Source organism: Haliotis rubra, unplaced genomic scaffold (genome assembly GCF_003918875.1).
Source record: "Haliotis rubra isolate DU_JTF1 unplaced genomic scaffold, ASM391887v1 Scf12, whole genome shotgun sequence".
NCBI lineage: Eukaryota > Metazoa > Mollusca > Gastropoda > Lepetellida > Haliotidae > Haliotis > Haliotis rubra.
This window is the reverse complement of record NW_025765114.1, coordinates 1,799,548-1,820,774: the sequence shown is the minus strand read 5'-3', so window position 1 is coordinate 1,820,774 and position 21,227 is coordinate 1,799,548. Positions and strand designations below refer to the sequence as shown.

The window sequence follows — 21,227 nt, the reverse complement described above, 5'->3', positions numbered from 1 at the left end:
ATATGGGCTTATTTAAAAGAATCTCTTCCCCTGAACTGGCTATCTTCCTGTCTCTTGCTCTTTGTAGGCCCGTGAATTTAGATCTCCCTGAGTATCTTTGTGAAGTCTGTCGAATGACACTGGCTAGCTTGTCCATCGATTTAATCATCAGGACTTCTCTGGAATCCTTGGTGACTTCCCTTGGAGACTTTGTCTATTCCTCCGCCAAAGATGGATGGGGAAGACCACGGGCTGTATATAGTGGAGCTTTAAAGTTCTCACCCCAGTTGCAGGAAGCGAGGAGGCCTTGACGACGAAGCTAAGGTCAGTGCTGCTGAGACAGACGGAGATGATCTGTTAAGAACTGCTGGTCCTTCTTTGCATCAGTAGGGCCGAGTAAATCATTCTATCATCTTCAGAGGTCGTGGTTACTTAAATCTGGTGATAAGTGTCTCATTTATTGTTCTAGATCTATTTAGACCAAAGAACATACTCGCCATGGTTTCTATCTGAACCAATTTTCGATCATCAATCTTGTAGTACTTGTTCTTGGCATCGGAGATCAGCTTGTAGTTCTCATCGATGTCTTGCTTTGAAGAAGGGTCCATATTATGCGGAGAACTTCTTGGCGCGGAAAGTTTGGCAGATGTGGTGTTTGAACCTTCGTGGCTTTGTTGAATGCTGTATCTAGGTTCTGTGGTACCGCTAATCGGTCGATTGGGGTAGTGTAATAGCATCTGCATCGCCTTCTTTCATCAGATAAGTCTGCTCGAATTGCCACTCTTGGAAGGTGATGAGAGATCTAGATTATTGACCATCCAATATCTTATCTCTGCATCTGAGAAAATAATTCCTCCATCATCTTCCATTCCATCATCATAAATGAGAGGTTGTTGCTCTTCTGATGTAGGACTGTGTGGCTCTATCTCTATATCGCTTTGACGCTTGTGGAGATCTAGTTGTAGGCTTATGTGCAGACCTGTGAGGTGATCGACGTGGTGATGTACGTGGAGATCGGGCGCAGGATCGGCGAGGCGATCGCCTTGGTGATCTACATCGATAGGTTGATCTTCTTGGCGACCTATGAGGGGACCGCTGGTAGCTTCGCAAGCTCTTTGTGTAGTCCCTCGATGTCCTTTTAGATGATGATGACGATCTGGGTTCAGGTGTCTTCGCGAACGCCTTAAGCTTCCTCTGCGTCCGTCCTGGGGAACGGTGATATGACCTTCGCCAAGGCTTCCCGCGGAGGTCTGATGATCAGATTCCGTGATCTGAGTATGACGCTGAAGAGGGTGATGATCTTTTTCCGCCGCCGAAGGCCTTCAAGGCTGTACATCTGGGTCCTTCGTGGAGGTGGTCTGTGACTTCCTTCGCGAAGGCGCATCGCCGTGGCTGCTACGCTGACTGGGGGTGCCTCTGGGGTGCTGTTCACGCTGGAGCCTTCGCCAAGGCTCGACCCTGGGATGGCTGCTTCTCCAGTCTGTAGTGGCCTTCCATCATGATCATGATCTGCTTCATTAGATCGCCTGGGATGATCTGCGCGCGTAGTAGATGGTGCCCTCTCTGCGCTGATAGCGGTGGGGCCCTCAGCGATCTCGCCTGACATCAGTGTAGAGGCATCAGGCTGCATGGTGATCTCTGCTGAAGTCACTGTCGCTGTCACTGGTCGCTTCTTGTGGTATATATGTCGGGTATGATGATTGGTTGATCATCGTAGAGGCCCAATTCTGCTGCTGGAACGATCTCTGCTGAGAAAGTTCTCGATGACTTCGTGAGATTTCCCTTTGGAGGATGACGCTGCCCTGGGGTAAACGAAGTCTGCGTTGAGAAGACGCTGAGGCCCTCTTGGACTTTATCTGCGATGACGGGATGTCTGGGGAGGCCGGTCGCTTCTTAGAGGTGACGGACTGCATCCCACGCCCCTCTTCCGATGGGGTCTCAAGCAGAACACCAGACGGGAGGGGATCGCTTCGACAGCAGCTGACTGGATGGGAAACTGGATGTATCGGCCATGTCTACACCTAGTTTGCGTGACCTATCTGCAACACGCCTCAAGACGCAAAGATGGTATTTATTAAAGGCAGAATTGGTTAAATTAATGCAGTAACTGCAACGTGAATCAAACGCACAAGGCATGAAAGTACAACTAGGGCATACTACATGGATCCGCAGCGAAAACGTAATCTACAAATAGTACAGTTTTTCATCAACGTAATACTAGCTGAACAATCACTTAACTCACGTGAATAAACAGTAGAAATAACGATTAATTATCAATGCAAATTAATGAAGGATACTAGCTATACCTTTATAGTAAACTATAAGAGGTAACTAACTAAGAAAACCAAAGGATATAGTGTGTAAGGAGACACAGGCGCTCTCACATCCTGCTCACTGGGCGAAGAAGGAGAGAGTGAAGCATGAGGCCAGAGCGTGGCGACACCTGTTCCCGCGCTTGCGGCAGGGGAGGCAACTCTTGGGTGAGTACCAATTAGTGATTTTACATTGAAGGGAGCTTCAATTAAGGAGATACAAGTGTTCCACTATGTTCGCAAGAGGAAGGGGACAAGCAAAAGAGCATGAGTCAGGATAAGGAAAAATACAGCCTATTGCTTAATACAAACTTGATTCTTATTTCTCTTTACAAGTCACATGTATCTGTTTCATATAATGCTTAACTGTCATATTTTCTTGCATCATAGGTTAAACAGTAACATACCTCACAGGCTGCAATATTCACCAAATGTGAAGCCTCAACTGCTATCTTGGAGAATACTGTCATTCTCTGAACATCACTCAAGAAGGGCAAGTCTTTGAAACGGGGATCCATGGCAGCTGCGTTGTGGAGAAGGGACACATCTACGTCACTTTGGTAACGATGGTTAAGATCCTCGTGCATGGCTCTCTTCATCTCCCTTATCGTGCGTGAATCTGTATCATCACAGTTGGCTGGTGCTGTGCTCTTTAGTAGACTACTGTACAAGGGATAGACCACAGAGAGAGTTGGTTGCTGCTCATCACACATCACTGTAGTGGCAGTCTTCATTGGTTTCATCACCTGAAAATATAACAAACTCAGAAAATATAAAAATTGGCTAGCATGAAACACGAATGAATTATATTTAAAGTAATACTGATATAATTATATTTGAAGTGTTTAGGTCGTTTGAGCAGATACTTGGTATGTGGATGGTCTAAAGCATATTATAAGATGTATAACCCCTGATATGTTTTCAAGATAATTTGCAATGCTCTTATTTGTTTTCATTTATCATTACTTTTTGATAACAGATTTTATATGTTTTGGACTACTGTTTGATTTTAAGCCGATTCTGTTTTGATAAACAATCAAACTCATAGTATAGGTTTTAATTAATGAAATTCAAATCTTTTAAAATTGATCAAATATATTTAAGTAAAATGTTTTCAACATTATCATGATATCCAGGAATTTGAAGATTAATATTCACAGAAAAGTTACAGTTCAGATTTATCAAGAATCTACAGATAACATACCTAAACAGTAGACACTAAGAAACGAATGAATGATAAATTAAGTTCTAGTTTTTAATAATTTTAAATGAACATACCTGCACAATATCTTCGGCTATTGACATGTCTACTTCATTGAGGCTCGTTGGTAGATGTGTATCACCAGTTTTCCTAAAATCCTTCATCAGGAGTGGTGCTTGAATCGCTGGCTGTTGCTCAAGGTATCTGTCTACCATTTCGTAAGAACTGTTCCACCTTGCAACATCATTTTTCAATTTATGTCTTGGAAGGTTCAGAAGTACTTGCTTTTCTTTCAAAATAGCAAAGGCTTTCGGGCTTTTGTGAAAGTAACTCACTATCCGCCTGATAATGCCAAGGACCCGGCTGGCTGTAGACACTTTCAGAGCCTTCTGGGAGGCGAGATTGAGGGTATGGGCAAAACACTTAACGTGTGTCAAATTTGTTTCCCTCACCATAACTACCATGTTCGAAGCGTTGTCAGTAGTCACAGCAGCGACTTTGTTGGGAGGAATGTGCCATTCTTCTAGGACATTGTAGACAAGTTTGGCCAAATTTGCACCTGTGTGACTGTTGGCCATTGTTCGTGTTTGGAGGACAGAATTGTGTAATTGCCATTCCTTATCAAGGAAATGTACTGTGAAAGTAACAAATGATTCATTTGATCTCGACATCCAGCCATCAGTTGTTATCCCAACAAACATGGCACCATCCATCAGTGTGATAAGGGCTGTTTCTACGTCCTCATAAAGAGCTGGCACAACATTTTCAGAGAAATGTTGCCGTCAGGGGAGTTTATATTTTGGTTCCAAAGTTCTGATCAAATGAAGAAAACCTTCATCTTCAACAACAGAATACGGCCGTAGATCTTTGATTATGAACTTGGCAATTGCGTCCATAATGTTGGTGGTTTGTGGTACATCAAGTTTCTTATTCACACTTGAGAAGGACGTTTTTAATGTTGATTGAATGGTACCTGCTTTTGATTTACACGATGCGTTAGCACGAACATTTGGAATTTCTAAACTTTTCACAGCGTCGGGATGGTGTCTAACAAGATGAGAGTGAAGATTTGTTGTATTTCCGCTGTATTTCAGGTGAGACTTACAGATCTTGCATACAACGTGCTTTCTGTCGGTAGTAATCTTTCCATCTTCAGATTTCTTACCCGCAAACCCAAACCTCGACCAAATTCGAGCTTTGAATATAGCCGGTGGATCGACTATTTCTATCGTGTCGTCTGTCATCTTCGGGCCGGGCTTTTTGTGCGCATGTCTCCGAGTCAATAAACGGACCGAGTCGGAAAATCACGATTGATATTCAATTTAGAGTTACCTCCCTTGCACCAAAATGAGCTCAGTCGCTAACATTCCATCTGGTAGGCGTTCTCTCTCTCTATTTTTTTAATAGGTTTCTTGGTAGTTTATGTTAGTATCGGGATATATCGTCTCTTGTGGCGATACATTGATGTATCATAGACCCTTGCGATATAAATATCCTGATATATTGCCTAAATGTGTTTTGTATCGATGCACACGTATCGCTTAGTTGACGATGCAAACATCGATACTATCGATGAATCATTACACCACTAGTTATGACTGGTACATATGACTTCTGAAAACTGCATCTCCAAACTCAAAGTTGATACACTTATTCAATCTAAACCAGCAGAATGCACTGAGGTCAACAGCTGTTTGTCTATACTCACCAGCACACTCATCTTAGGCTTCTTGCCTATCTTGTTGAGGAGCCCTCCCAGGCCCCCAGCCCCTGCAGCTGGCCTTTTCACACCACTGTTGACAGAAAGCCAATCCATCTACACACACAGCTACACAGACTAGCCTGTTTCTACATGGTCTCATCTATATACACTATACATGAAGTAGCTCACCTTCACCTACCAGTTTCAAATAGTAATACAGATCGCCGTCATTTAAGTTGATGTTTAACAAAATCAAAAGAATCATGTAATTTCTGACTAAAATTGATATTTTATACTTATCCTGACTCATGCTAATTATGCTTGTCTCCTTCCTCTTGCAAATGATAGTGGAACACTTGAAATCCCTTGAAGTTAAAAAAGCGGACGTAAAATCACTCACCCAAGAGTAGCGTCCCTTTCCTCCCTTTGGCGCCCAAATGGTCACATGATCGGCCATATTTGTCACTCTCTCCGTATGTAAGCCCGACACCTGGATTTACAGGGAAATCAAGAGTGCCATAAGAGGGGAGGTTGGGAGGGCTAACCTCATGAGTCAGGATAAGTATAAAGTATCAATTTTAGTCAGAAAATTACATATTTTTCCTTATCCTGACTCATGCTAATTATGCTTGCAGAATCCGTCGGAAACGGTGGTGGGTCAAGCCACTTTCTGGATTCACTGGTTGTAGATTTACGTCCTGTACTACCCCCCTTGGGAATATATGACGGCACTGTTGAAGATTCTTTCAACTTCTCTCTGATGAGATTGGGGGACCACAACTTGTCAGATTTCTTCGGAAACTTCCCTTGGCATTTTCGTGTGGATTTTAGATATACTAATATTCCATTAGTTACCTATTGCAACTCCATCTCTTAATGCACGCTTCTTCTTCATGTACAAGTATGTCCTATACAAGTACAGGGTCTATCACTCATGCTAGTCTGTCCTAGACGTGTGCATGGACTTTTACCATTTGCTCTCCAGAGTGTTGGTTTTCACAAGTCACGTGATAAAAAGGGTGAGATTTTCTCAGCGCCTTTGTGGAACCGTTAGTTGTTGTGCTACAACAAGTGGCCCAAACTGGTGAATGCCTGAGACGTCTTCGGTGGCAATGTCTCTGAGGTAGTGGTTGGCAAACACCGTGTTCGAGCTCCAAAAGCAGCCCTCCATTATAGTTGTAATCGAGCAGTTTCCATGCAGAGCAAGTGTTGACGCCAGGGCTCTGACTTCATGTGGATTGGAGGCTCGTGGAGGCTCAAGTCCTGCTGCTTTATAGGCCCTTAGTATAACGGCTCTCATCCAGATCGACATCGTTGTCCGAGAGACTTCCGTGGGCGTCTCAGTGGATAAGGGGATGAATAGGCGCTTGAATTTTCGTCTCCTTACTTTGTCCTTTGTAGGTAGACTTTTAGTGCTGTGACAGGGCATAAGGATAGATCCTGTGTATCCTGTGGCCCAAGAACTGTAGATAGTGCTGGGATGTGGAACTGTCTGTCAGGCTGGCTGGGCAGTTGCTTCTTGACAATAAAATCCCATCTCAGTCCTAGATGTACGATGTCACGATGTGATGATTCATATCATGTTCGTTCAAAGTCCAGAGCATGTATTTCTGACATCCATTCTGCTGTTACTAGAGTGATCAGAAACAGCATTTTCTGAGTCAGTAGTTCAAAGGATGTCCGTTCTAAAGGCTCGTAGGCATCAATGGTGAGATGTTGTAGAACTATGCTGAGATCCCAGGCAGGAGCCTTGAATTTTTTTTGTTGGTCTTCCAACTTGAACGAGCATGTAGTGCCAGTATCTATGGTACTTTGGTCAGCTTGACACCCGTCTTCATGGTGATAACTGTGCTGAGAGCAGCCAAGTACGTTGAGATTGTTGAACCTTTTAAGTGTCTCGGCTGTCGCAGATGACACAGGTATTCCGCCACTTGAGGATGGGTTGCTTTACTGCTGTAAAGCCTTTTCTTGGTGCATACTGTTCAAATCTCTGCCACTTGTCGTCTTACAAGTTGCGAGCTGATCTGCGTAGAGTTAGTGCTACTGCTTTTGCTGCTCTGGCGGAGTACCCTCTAGTCTTCAGGAAAGCTTTTGATACGCCCCACGCGTGTAGCTGAAACAATGCCGGATTCCTGTGAGCTTGCTTGGTGTGTGGATGGACGAGCAGGTTCGACCACTCTGGTAGTTTCTGGGTTGGACTTCCGAGTTCTTGTATGAGGACGGGAAACCATACCCTCGCTGGCAAATAGGGCGCGCGACCAAAATCAGTTGCAGCGTTGTTGTCTGCTTGATTTTCTGTATTACTTGTGGTAGTAGTGCTGGAGGTGGAAACGCATAAGCGTTTAGTCCTTCACATGAGATGCTTAAAGCATCTGTTGCCCATGCCTGAGGATCCGGAATCGGAGAGACGAATGTTGGTAGTTGCTTGTTGAACTTTGTTGCAAACAGGTCTACCAGTGGAGATCCTATTGTCTGTATGACGAACCGGAACGCTTCTGGGTGTAACATCCACTCCGTCGGAGATGGTTGTAGTGGACGAGATAGGGCGTCTGCTATGACATTCTTTGCTCCTGGAATGTGGCATGCCTTCATGTAGATGTTCAGGTTGTCGACGATGCTGAACAGGAGAAAGCTGAGTTGTAGCAGACTGATTGATCTTGTTGATCCTTGTAGAATGCCACTGTGGAGTTGTCGGTGTGGACCATGAGTCTTGTGTTCTTTAGTACGCTGGACCAGTGTTGTAAAGCGTTGATTACTGCTTTCATCTCCAACAAGTTGATGACTCTGATCCTGACTCGACCACTTCCCTGCTGCCACTTCGTTGTCGAAGTGGGCACCCCAACCTTGTAGCGATGCATCTACGTAGAGATGAGTGTTGCAAACCGGCTCTGACAAAAAGGTTCCTCCGCAAACATTCGACTTCCGAGTCCACCATAGGAGTTATGGTTTCAGGCTGTCCGGTAGTATCAGCGGATCCAGACTGTCGAGATGGGCGTTCACAAATATTTGTAGTGGGCGCAGCTGTAGTCTCCCTCTGCGAGTCATGTCTTGAGCTGAGGTGAGTAGACCAAGCATGCTTTGCCATGCACGTAGTGTCAACGGAGAGAGCATTGCTTGAGATATCATATGTTGTATCTTGACCCAACGATCCTCTGGGACGACCGTGTGATCCTGTGGTGTGATGAGCCATATTCCCAGAAATTGAAGATCCTGTTTTGGTTCCAACTCCGATTAGGACATTACTAGCCATCTTCTGCAATCATATCCTACGATGTAGGTACGTGGATCTAGGAGCCCTTGCCATGTCCATCATGGAAGCGGAGAGATGATCGATTCTGGAATCATGGCTTGAAGCTTGTCTCATCAATCTTCTGGTAATATGTAATGAAGATGTTGTCACCAGAATCCGAAACAATGTGCAGCGATGATGCATAATACGTCATCACTAGATCAGCAAAAATGTATGATGTACTGGGACTGCCATCGATGTGAAGTCTATTTATAGCCGACCAGCTGCCACGAGCAGAAACCGTCTCACGCTTGTCGCTGCAAGTCCCAGATAACCAATATTAACTCTGCTGACAGGGGAAGTCCTCTATGACCCGTGAAGACAGTCGAACCATGCTGTACCCTGCTAACTGGACTGTAAATGGAGCCTTTCCCACGTTGAAAGAGTTGTTTACAACTGTAGACGACTTCCTGACACGTGACTGTGACGTCACCGGTGTTGCAGGTAAATGATCCTCGTAGAATCTTGTGCAGTTGTTGATTTCTTTGTCAACACTCGGCCTTGTCCGTAACCGGAGTTACACGAGTGAACACGTGTCTTGATGGCTGAGTGGAAGCGCGCGAAAACTTCGCTGCGTACTACCGATGTAAGCAGACTGTTCCCTGTCTGTTGTGACTGTATCCTTCAACTTTATAATCTTTACTGCAGTCGTCATCTTATAAAAATGTTCTGTAAAGTTGACCGTAACCGATGTCTCGCTGTGGCACTGTGACAATGCTGCAAACTGTCCCCTTGAAATTGTGTAAGCGCATGTGATGAAAATTCATCTTCAGTGTTTCATCGGATGTTATCTGACATCGTTACTTCAGGTGTGCGTCTCTTCCTTCAGCTACACGTTGATGCAAAATAGCCAACATCTAGTTGTAGTGTCCAGTCGCGTTATCTTCTTATCTTCCATCTTGAAGATCTATTACGGGATTCACTGATGATCTTGTAATCTCAAACCCTGATGTACCATGAAGGGCTCCGTATGATGAAGAGGAAATCTGCTATCGTTGAATGGCTGACTCTGATCATAATCCTCCCCATGAGTGCCTGCGCGCAGGTTGATGAAGGTCCAAGTTGGAAGATCTGTATCTGCGCAGTCTGTAGAATCCTGGAGAACGACTGGATCTACTTCTGTGTTAGAATCCTTCCTGCTGAGACGCTGAAACTGCGTGGAGGCTAAATCGTGGACTGCTAATGCTAAGCTGGCTTTCGTAGAATCCTCCAGGTTTCTAACTGCTGATACTTCTGACGGTAAAGATCTTCGCGAACGTAACCGTTCGTGCAGGCCTTCATCCGGGCGAGCTTGCATGGCTAATATTCCTTCGCGCAGGGCGACTGTCATCGGAGGGGTCTGCTATGCTGCAGCTGACGTTAGTAGAGGTTGCTGGTACTTGAGAGATCGGGTCGATCGGTGGAAAGGTGAGCGTGTCGAAATCATCGTTGGACATCTTGTAGGTAAACGCCTCATCTGCGTCCTTAGAAGGTAAGTCCAAGCCATTGGCGATCCAGGAGTTAACTTCAGTATCAGAGAATATGCCTTCACCTTCATCCTCTGATTTAGGCATCTCTCGCTCTATGGATGCACGACGACTTGAGTCTCTATAGGATGATCTGTAAGATGAGCTTTGCGCAGCTGATCGATCCTGATGCGATCTTGAATCCTTCCTGGAGGTTTGAGTTAATTCTCTAGGCCTTTGCGAAGGTGGGTTTCCTGGACGTATCTTCCTCTCTGTAGGAGTGTCTTCGCACAGGCTCTTGATGGGTGTCAGAGTCTGATGGAAATGACGACTCATATCTGCGACGTCTGTAGGGTTCGGGAGAACGCCTCGATTCCTTCCTGCGAGGACTTCTTAGCAGCACTCTCTGGGGCGTCTACTTCAGATGGGGAAGATTGTCGTGTCCGTGAGCCTTCGCGCAGGCTTCCCTCTTCATCCAGATGTGGTGGGGAGACTGTAGAGCCTTCACGCAGGCTAGTAGACGTTGTAGCGGTCTTCATAACAGCCTTCTCTTGAGCGATCGACGTTCCATCATCGACATCATCGATGTAAACTGTCTGTAAACTGTTGCATAAACAGTCCCAGGTTGAAGTTCTGCTTTGTCTGAAGAGACTGCTGCAGGGATGATGCATTTGATACTGAAGAGACGTCATCTAAGGCTCGCTGGACTCGCTGAAGAGTTGACGCTGATGCTATCTCTGGTACCTGATGTCTGCGTTGATAGCAGGTCTTCTGTCAATGTCTGCGCTGATACCAATGCTGATGTAGCTGTAGAAGCAGGTTTCGTCTTCTTACTGACGATGGTGACTTCAGGTATGAGGATGGGTGGATCATCATAAACATCTGCTTCTTCCGGAGGAACAATCTCGGCTGAGAAAGACCTCGTCTTCTGTGTAGAGCTGACCTTAGACTTCAGCTGAAGTCTTCATGGTAGTAGACTTCTTCTTCTGCGAAGATGAAGATTTGGCCTTCTTCATCTGCGATGAGATCAGCTCAGTAGACGATGATCTCTCATGGCCTCCGGCGTTCACCCCTGGTACATCGACCTGCTCCTGAGAAACGTTCAGCAATTCACTAGAATTATGAATATCTGCAGCAGTGGTTAACACACGGTTATCAGTGCAATCACTTGATTTAGACATGACTTGTGAATACCTACGTACCCAGTCCTTAGCACGTCTATGGATGAAAAAAACGTAATTATTAAATTCAACCGAATTTAAATTTACACAAGACTTACAGCGAGAGCTGAAAGAACATGAAACAGTGCAATTAGGACATAATAAATGAGGGTCAGCCGTAGACACTCGGTACCTACAACGAATACAAGTTTTCATCAAATGTAACCATGAAGAAAACACATGTCAAACAACGGAAAATTTAAATCAAATTTCCAACCGTAATGTAGAATATAATCCTAAAAACTGTATACAGCAATAATTTTGATGTAAGGTCCGAAAATATAAAAGGACATGTGCTGTATAAGGACCCAGGTGCTCTCACAACCGTCCTCAAGGGCGAAGAAGGAGAGAGTGACAAATATGTCCGATCATGTGACCATTTGGGCGCCAAAGGGAGGAAAGGGACGCTACTCTTGGGTATGTGATTTTACGTCCGCTTTTTTAAAGGGAACTTCAAGGGATTTCAAGTGTTCCACTATCATTTGCAAGAGGAAGGAGACAAGCATAATTAGCATGAGTCAGGATAAGGAAAAATTGAATGATTTCAACAAAACATGATGCAATCATAAAAAGCTACACACAATCTTTTGGTCAGATAAACAAAAAATGTCGATAATGTCCATAAGAAGTTTCATAAGCTTTGGTTCTCCTCTGTCCAAACTTGCATCAGGGATCAATTCTGCTATATCCAGGCTGCACCAGCACAAATAAAATATTGCTAGTGCAGGTTACTTTTATTATCAGGCTACACTCAGTGCATGGAACATTTTCCACAAGTGCATGGCAGCAGTTTATTGGTATAAAATTTCCATAAGAGATAAGTCTTTTCATATTATGTGTATTGGGTGAATCAATTACCAGAAGTAACAAATGTGAACAAAACTGCTTCATGCTCACAAATCAGTTACTAGACCACACTCTGTGTACATGATCTTGTGATATGTCAGTGGTCACTGTGTAATATGTCACTTGTAGGACAAGCTGATTTTGCCAACTGTGATCTAAGTGAAAAGGGTGATTTTTGAATGTCAGGTACAAAGCAACCATCTGTCAAACACTTCCTCCAGACATGCAGTATGGAGAGTTGTTCAGGAGAAAGTGAAGCTGCTCATGAATGTCTGTGGATAAGGAATCGTCTGCTATTGGTGACAGTGATATGGTAGACATTTGTCGATGTTTGTCTGTTTGTTGTTTAACACAGCACTCAGCAACATGCCAGCTATACTGTGAAAGGCTGTACCAGACAGTCAAGTGATCTATAGTGTAGGCATTGATCTACACATTTTGGATACGATGACATGTGTCAACCAAGTAATCGAGCTGACCACACGATCCCGATAGTCATCTATTACGACAAACGTGGGTTGCTGAAGACCAGCTCTAACCCGGATCTTCACGGGTATATTATTTCATGGTGCATCCTCTTGGATGCACCAGCTACAGGTAGTGAAAAATGATGAAACCGTATCCTGAGCATATACCAAGGCTACTAAATACACACTCTGTAATACTCTCCTGATACATACTGTGGACAAGCCTCCTGTAGTCAGTGGTGTACTCACATGCCAGATAACCCTGATGGCTTCTCCGACGTACTTGGTGTACTGCTCTTAGCTTCTGCAGATGAATTTTCTTGTTTCTTTATTTCTTCCTGAGCCTCTCTTGACGTGACATCAACCTCTTTGGTTACTCTGTGAAAGTTCAACCAGTCCCCTTTTTGGTTTGTCACGCAAAAGTAATGTATCAATATTCCTGTACTTTGACTCAAAAGTTATTCTACCAGTGACACCTGCAAACATTATATCTTTACTATAACTGTGGTAACTATCAGTTTGCTAAGTATGATGAGTGCTCCTTGTCCAGAATACTCTTTGCAGTTCTAACTGCAACAACTTCAACTGCATAATTAATCATTTAATGTGCATCAATAAACCTGTTATCATGGTTATCACTGCAATACATTTTACTCCATTGATTCACATTTTACATACTTGACCTCCTCTCCAGCAAAATCAAAAACCTTTGTGATGGTCATCTTTGTTGATGTTGTGATCCCAGATTCAGGTGTTGCCTGTGATGGTGACTGTTTGGGGTTGATGTTGGTTGGCTGAAACATAGTGTCTAATAAATATGTGCACCATTTCACTGTTAGGACTATTTTACCCACTGCTTCAACAAACATGGCTACAGCATCAAACATCACAGGGAAAGGATACCAAATCCCTTTATATGAGACAGCCTGTTTAGGGACCCACGTGTGCCCTATTCCTAACACTGAACAGTCAAGACTATAAATGTATCACAACAAAGACAAACGAAGATGTGTAATGTGCTGAACAGATTTGTGGACGATTCCATTCTGCATTGTGTCATTGTCTTAATCAGAACTGTCATACTGTTGTATTAGATTTCTTTGAATTAGTTATATAAGAATTGAGTACATACAGTTACGAATATTTCGCGATGCACAATACCACTTGCAATCAGTTGAAGTAACTTAAACAAGTACATATGGTAAGGTTTTGGGTTGTGGAATATGGACTCGTCTAACGTTTAGGGTACCAGGTACGTTTCTGTAGTTTGACTTTGTTTATTGTAAGTTTCTGTATACAGAAACGTATCTGGGATACATATCTGTAGTGCATGGGCCGACAATCCCTACAGCAGTATTGACATTCAACATTTCTTCAATACAGCATAATAAAGTGTCCTATTTTGACAAAGAGCAGTTTATCACTCTTTAATGTTTGCAGAGACAAGAGATTATATAGTCACAGAGATCTCTAATCACAACATCAACCATTGTGTTCTGTAAAGACTGCAGAGATTTACTCCTAACATTGGTCTACTGTTTTAGGTACACAGTGCAATCAGCAATACTCCGGCTATATGATGTAGTTTACTGCTCAAAACAACATTCTCTGTATATAAGTACACTAAATGTGGTCAAGTATCTGTGTGTTAAAATATCACAATGGTAATCAACATGAGGTGCAAACAGTCACCTTGACCATACTAGCCAGGACACCAAGTCCTGTGGAGGAAGTCTTTCTTGGTGGTGGCGTTTTCATGTCAGACATGAAGCTTGACCATAAGTCGTCTGCTCTCTTCTTCTCCTGTTTTTCCTTCTTTGCTTCCTTCTCCTTGGCAATCTCCTGCATCAGATCCCAGCTCTCTGGCTCTCCATGTGGGGGATCATCAGGCTCCTCCTCTCCATCCAGCTTGATGCCTCCTTGCCTCTTTCTAAACAAAGGCAGTCCCTCATGGTAAACACCCCCTAATTATGTCACATGAATATACCCATCTGAAGATCAAAATTACAAAATTGTATGGTTAGCCTTGGGATTCTCACAACAGTACAGTCCTTTCATAAATAAAATGATCACGTTAGTGTACTTGCTATACTTCACTACTGACAGGCTGTAACATGGAGTTAAAAAAATGCTATGAGGCTAATAAACTCTCCGTGCCTTGGGGGTTCAGACATAAGGGATGTTCTGTTGGTGCTGTAGGGGACATGCCCTCATAATATAGCTGCCTTGCTCAAGCTGCTAGCTACAGACAAATAATGCCAAAGATGTAACTTGAAATATCATAGAATGCATTGTTTTGTGCACTGACCGACATGTTGCAGAGCATATTTTACTGGAGGTTCTAAACATGCAACATAGTGGTAGATAATTTTTACTGCACCTTGGTGCTAGATCATTTTTCTTTTTTGATCTTTCTCTCCTTCCTCCAACTTTGCCATCTTGTTTCGCATCTTCATTTAGGGCATCAAGATCTTCCTCATCTCCTGACCCTTCCTCCTCACTCACTTCCTCTCCCACTGTAAACAACAACAGGTGCATCCAGTAACCTCTGGCTACATCTGTTTCGTGTGCCATCCTCACAACTGACATTATATTGGTATCACATTACAAGCTACAATTCTTATAAACATCTTGTTTCATCATGAGTGTGGTTATTTATTAGGGAACATATTTTAAGTTTTTTGTGTGAATTGAACATGAGCATATGATATTTATATTGACGAGCTATGACTGTTGGCCATGTTACTTGTGACAACAGACATGGGCCCCTATCAACAAAGCGTTTGTAGTTCTACAACATTCCTATGTTTATGACTGGTCGTAATCAGGTAATGTTACGAACGCCTTGTGGATCGATACAAGATAAGCTGATGTTCTTTGCTGCGATGGTAGTGTAGAATCCATATTCCGGTCAATTGACATTCCATGTTATACATTAATGCATGCCAAGTTTTAGTATACACCGAGCCTCGCTGTCGTCTCCCACATGGCCGCAACCAGAGCGAGCCATTATGTAACATGTCTGAAAGCATTAAACAAGATAGCACGACACTCATCGTTTGTACCAATCTTACATGGTGTCAGAAGCGGGATCATATTCCCAGGATTCATCAGGCGACATTTCGCAACGGATGAAGATTAGGACATTCTGTGAGTGTGACTGAAATTTCAAAGCCGGTCAGCGGCTTCGGGAAGTTACAATGGCGGACGGATTCAACCGCCAAAACCGCTTTCATTTGAAGGTGACATTGCCGAGAACTGGAGACAGTTTGAACAGGAGTTTGACATTTTCCTGGAAGCCGCGCATGGTGATAAGGATGACAAAACGCAGGCATATATCTTCTTGAACATTGCAGGAAAGGAAGCAATCGAAAGGGAAAAGTCTTTTACGCACGGGTTGGCAGAATCAAGGGGCAAGCCTACAAGTCCTCAAAGATAAGTTCAGCGAACTGTGTAAGCCACAGACAAACATTACGTTGGAGGCGCTTTTCGATTTTTTTCACTGAAATCAGAGCAGAGGTGAACATTTCCAAACTTTCTATACAGATTTAGTGAATAAGTCAAATTCATGCAATTTTGGCTCTCAAGGATGAAATGACCAGGGACAGAATAGTGTGTGGTGTAGATTCGGACAATCTAAGGAAATCTTTGCTGAAAGAAACTGCTTTAACTTTAGCTAAAGCTGTTACCATATGCACTCTCAACGAAATCAATGGAAAAGGGCCTACAAGAACTCACAAACAAATCAACAGCAGAGGTACATGCTATACACGGTGCTAGAAATGAAAGAAGAAAACAACATAAATCTCCTCCTTCCATGCAGGAACTGCACATACTCACATCCAGTTGGACGCTGCTCCAGCACGTGGCAAGAAGTGTCACAACTGTAACAAAATGAACCACTTTGCAAGTGTTTGTAAAGCTCCGCACAGTGATAATGAGAATGGAAACCCAAGAAGCAGAGACAGGAGACATGAAAAGCAAACAAAAAGAAAGGCAAAGCGAACAGTTCATGACATTGATGAAGAATATTATGAAGACTCTGATAGTGATACCGACAGCTTTCTATTCATAGATTCCCTAGAGGTGGATGGAATTGAGGAGTCGCCACTGGAAGCATATGCCACCCTACTTGCAAACAATGAGGAAATAAGGCTTAAAGTTGACACAGGTGCCAAATGTAATGTCTTACCACTATCCTGGTTCAAGAAGGTGAGAGACAAAGAGAAAATCAGCAAACAACACATAGTAACATTGGTCAGCAATGGAGGGAGTTCCTTGAAAACATAGGGAAGAACCCAAATCAAGTGTAGATTCAAAGATAGAGAAGAGCTGCTAACCTTTCATGTCATAGAACAACAGCTCAAGCCTATAGTAGGACTACTTGACAGTGTAATGCTTTAAGCTACTATCCTTCGACGAGGATGTATACAGTGTGTGTGAACTAACAATGAAAAACACACAAAACTATGAACCACTGACCAAGGCACAGATTATGAAGGGATACCCTACTCTCTTCGGACGGAAGACTGGGGAACTTACCTGTAGAATACAGTGCTGAGCTGGACCCGACATAGTACCTGTGATCAGGGCACCTAGGCGCATTCCTGTGGCAATGCAGGACAAAGTCAAGCAGGAGTTAGACTCAATGGTGGAACAAGGAGTGATCACACCAGTGACTGAACCGACGGACTGGGTCTCGCCTATGGTGATAGCAAAGAAGAAAAACACAGACAAAATAATGGATTTGTATTGATCCAATTGACCTCAACAAGGCTTTGAAGCGACAACACTACCCCATGAGGACAGTAGAAGAAATCATAGCAAGAATGCCCAAGGCGAAATTCTTCACCAAGCTAGATGCATCGGGATTCTGGCAGATTCCATTATCACATGCAACATCAATGTTGACGACGCTCAATACCCCATATGGACGTTATAGATACCTAAGAATGCCGTTTGGCATCACATCAGCCAGTGAAGTGTTTCAGAAACACATGGACAGTCTATTCAGTGGTCTACCATGTGAGGTATAATGGATGACCTACTAGTTTGGGGAGAAACAGAAGAACAGCGTGACAATAACGCCATCAGAGTACTCAACAAAGCCGGATGAAATAGGCCTGAAACTGAACCCGGACAAGTTCCACTTCAAAGAAAAGGAAGTGAGCTATGTTGGTCACATACTGACAGCTGAAGGTGTCAGACCTGACCCTGAGAAGGTCCGAGCAATTGTCAATATGCCAGAACCTGAGGGATTGCCATCACTGCGTAGATTCCTAGGAATGGTTACTTACCTGGCAAAGTTCATTCCCCATCTCAGTGAGTTGGCAGCACCACTGAGAGAGCTCTTAAAGAAAGAGACTACATGGGAGTGGTCCTCCAAATGTAGGACAGCAACTGAAGCAATAAAGAAAGAAATCAGCAACTCAGCTACCCTGAAATTCTATGATGTTACAAAGCCTGTCACTCTAACATGTGACGCCTCCAAGAGTGGATTGGGTGCAGCAATAATCCAGGAAGGACATCCAATAGCCTATGCGTCCAAATCCATGACGAAATCACAAACAAACTATGCTCAAATCGAGGAGTTGTTAGCAATCCTCTTCACCTGTGAGAAGTTTCATGATTACATTTATGGCAAAAGAGTTACAGTTGAAACAGACCATCAACCACTCATTACCATATGCAAGAAACCACTGTTTGCAGCACCAGCAAGGCTACAACGATGCTACTAAAACTACAGCAGTATTCCATTGATCTGGTATACAAGAGAGGGAAGGACTTAATAATTGCCGACACACTCTCACGAAGCATACTTAGAAGATACCTCTAACAATGAAGAAGAGTTTGAGGTATTGACAGTTCTGCCCATGACAGAACAGCTTTTAACAGAGCAGCTGCAACGGAAACAGCCGAAGATCAACTAATGCAACTGCTGAGCCGTTACATATACTCACGGATGGCCAGAATACAGAAAAGATGTACACCCAGATGCCAAACCATATCACTCATTCAGGGACGAGCTCGCTGAATACTCAGGAATTATATACAAAGGCTGAGAAGATTGTGGTACCTCCAAGTCTGAGGACTGAATACATGGAACAAGTACACAAAGGCCACATCTCAGCCCAAGCATCCAAGAAGAAGGCTAGAGAGTTCCTATATTGGCCAGAAATCAACAATGATATAGACAGACTTACCACACTGTGCCAGATTTGCAACAGCTGCAAAACACACCAGCAGAAAGAGCCGCTTAAAACAACACAGTGTTCCAGAGAGACCCTGGCAAGCTGTAGCAACAGACCGTTTTACATGGAAAGGAAAGAATCATCTTGTGTTAGTTGACGCTTTACTCCGGATGGTGCGAGATCAACATACTAGACACCACAGTTTCAACCGCTGATACTCAGGAAACTGAAAAGCCATTTCGCTTCGTTTGAATACCAGATGCACTATATTCGACAATGGCCCACAATACACCTCAACAGAATTCTCTGAATTTGCATCAACCTGGGGTTCAAGCACAAAACCAGCAGTCCTAATTACCCACAAAGCAACGGACTTGCAGAACGCCAGTGTGAGATCAGCCAAAAGCCTTCTTGAGAAGTGTGACATGGACAGAACAGACCCATATCTAGCAATACTGAATCAGCGCAACACACCAAGAGATCCAATTTTGGGATCCTCGGCTCAACGACTGATGGCGAGACGGACTAAAACACAGCTCCCCATGTCAAAAACACTACTTGAACCTTCTCTCAAGGATCCACAAGTAATCAGAAACAGGCTGCTGAACATCGGACAACATCAAAAACAACAATACGACAAAACAGCAAAACCACTGGGACAACTCATTCCAGGTGACAAAGTTAGATTACAGTCAGAAAACTAGGAGTTGTAAAAGACATGCATGACACACGAAGGTCCTACATTGTTGAATCGGATGGCAGAACATACCGGCGCAACAGAAGACACCTACTTCTAATGCCTGAAGATATCAAGAAGAGACAATGCTACACATCTCCACAACAAAAACAACAGATAGAACCAGTGCAACCACAACAAAAGCATCAGCTGGAGGAGCAAACACCTTCCAAACCATCGCCAGTGAAATCGCCCAGCAAACCACCACCTGTGAGATCACCCATCAAACCACCACCGGTGAAATATCCAGCAACGACGTCGCCAAAGTCCCACACCGACCACACATCCCCAGCTGCAACAAAACATACTCTAACAAAAACGAGGAGTGGAAGAATAGTGCAACCCAACCCAAGATATGCATATTAAACAGAAACAGACACTGTTCAACAGCTGTTCAAAGACTGTGTTCAACGCTCCAGTTATGTTAATGAAGAGTTTGATTTGAACTTTAAAGTTTACAGTCGTTCCTATCATAAATTGTGCTTGGTGCTAAACATAACTGTAAAAACAATTTAAGCAATGTGACCGAGAAAGACATTAACAGTCCATGGTTTCCCTATCATGGCCACTAGTGTATGCTAGTCAAAACAGAACTCTGCAGATAAACTTGCCAAACAACAAGTGCCAAGTTTGCTATTATGTTCAAGCATAATCGCAAATCTCATCGTCAGTTTTCTAACAGCCCTCTTACTGTATGATTCTATATTATTCTTACAATATTGTAAATCACTTAAAAAGAAAGGGAGATGTAGAATCCATATTCCGGTCAATTGACATTCCATGTTATACATTAATGCATGCCAAGTTTTAGTATACACTGAGCCTCGCTGTCGTCTCCCACATGGCCGCAACCAGAGCGAGCCATTATGTAACATGTCTGAAAGCATTAAACAAGAGAGCACGACACTCATCGTTTGTACCAATCTTACAGGTAGTACCATCAGTGGTACTTCACACAATAGGTTTCTGTAGTCATAGTGGGTAAGAGTTCCGCCTGTAACTTCCACTTGAAATGTATTCTATTTATTAGGATTATTTCGAGGGGATGAAGTTTAGGGTTAGTTTTTTTTATAAAAGCCATAGGCCTATATTGTTAGGCAGAGAATGATTTTAAAAACTCCGGGGTTATGGGGAGAAATCTTTCCTGATATTGTTTGCTATTTTAATACCTTCCACACTTTGCTTCAACCATGCTCACAAAATGCTGTAAAATTAACATGCTACTAAATGTTGATTCAACCGAAAAGATCTGGTGAAAATAAGTTACTAAAGTGCAGCACAATGGAGACGTTAATTTACATTAAGATAAAATGAAGTTGTTTATAATTTCGTTCTGCTTACATCCATACGATACAATGGGTGTGGGTTGGGTTACTAAATGGCAGAACTACCACTACCAGAGACCATAGCAATGACACATATCTATGTATGGTCCCAGGGACACATAAAAAATCAACACTAACAATGATTATGTTCAATATGTAAAGTACCTGTCGGTACATAATCCACATCGTCGTCGGAACTGTAATCTTCTTCGTCTGACATCTCTTCTCTGTCAGCCACAATTCTAATCCGATTTCCCCCCTAACACTCCGTACAATGGCGGAAGAGGGCTTGGTGATGGGTTATCTCCCTTGTGCCCGCAATGCGGCCGCAGTTTTAAGAATATTAGAATGAAGTCTCTGAGAATGTGTTCTTTATTGATGATTATTTATGACTAGTTATCACATAAAAGTCTGAATTAAACAAAGCCACTCAAAAAGGTTGTGAGTTTTAGTGTCACTAATTTTTCCATGAAACATACATCTTGTTTGCGGACCTTTATGAGACTTGGTTCGT

The 21,227-nt window shown here is 43.3% G+C and overlaps 1 protein-coding gene across 3 annotated transcripts in view; it reads right to left on the bottom strand.

The window, feature by feature from the left end:
- LOC124262297 (craniofacial development protein 1-like) overlaps positions 1–21,035 on the bottom strand; it is a 35,887-nt gene extending 14,852 nt beyond the window's left edge. The window contains exons 1-7 of one of the 3 annotated variants that reach the window (XM_046696794.1): positions 20,879–21,035; positions 14,842–14,977; positions 14,154–14,391; positions 13,140–13,255; positions 12,711–12,839; positions 5,201–5,285; positions 3,613–3,726 (exon numbers count right to left, since the gene is read on the bottom strand). In XM_046696794.1, coding sequence (XP_046552750.1) covers positions 3,688–3,726; positions 5,201–5,285; positions 12,711–12,839; positions 13,140–13,255; positions 14,154–14,391; positions 14,842–14,977; positions 20,879–20,933 — 798 coding nt within the window. In that variant the 5' untranslated portion in view covers positions 20,934–21,035 and the 3' untranslated portion in view covers positions 3,613–3,687. Of the gene's footprint in view, positions 1–2,698; positions 3,038–3,569; positions 3,727–5,200; positions 5,286–12,710; positions 12,840–13,139; positions 13,256–14,153; positions 14,392–14,841; positions 14,978–20,878 lie in introns of those variants that run through there. The other 2 variants (XM_046696787.1, XM_046696800.1) reach the window with 2 other exon arrangements.
- Positions 21,036–21,227: the final 192 nt, after the last annotated feature.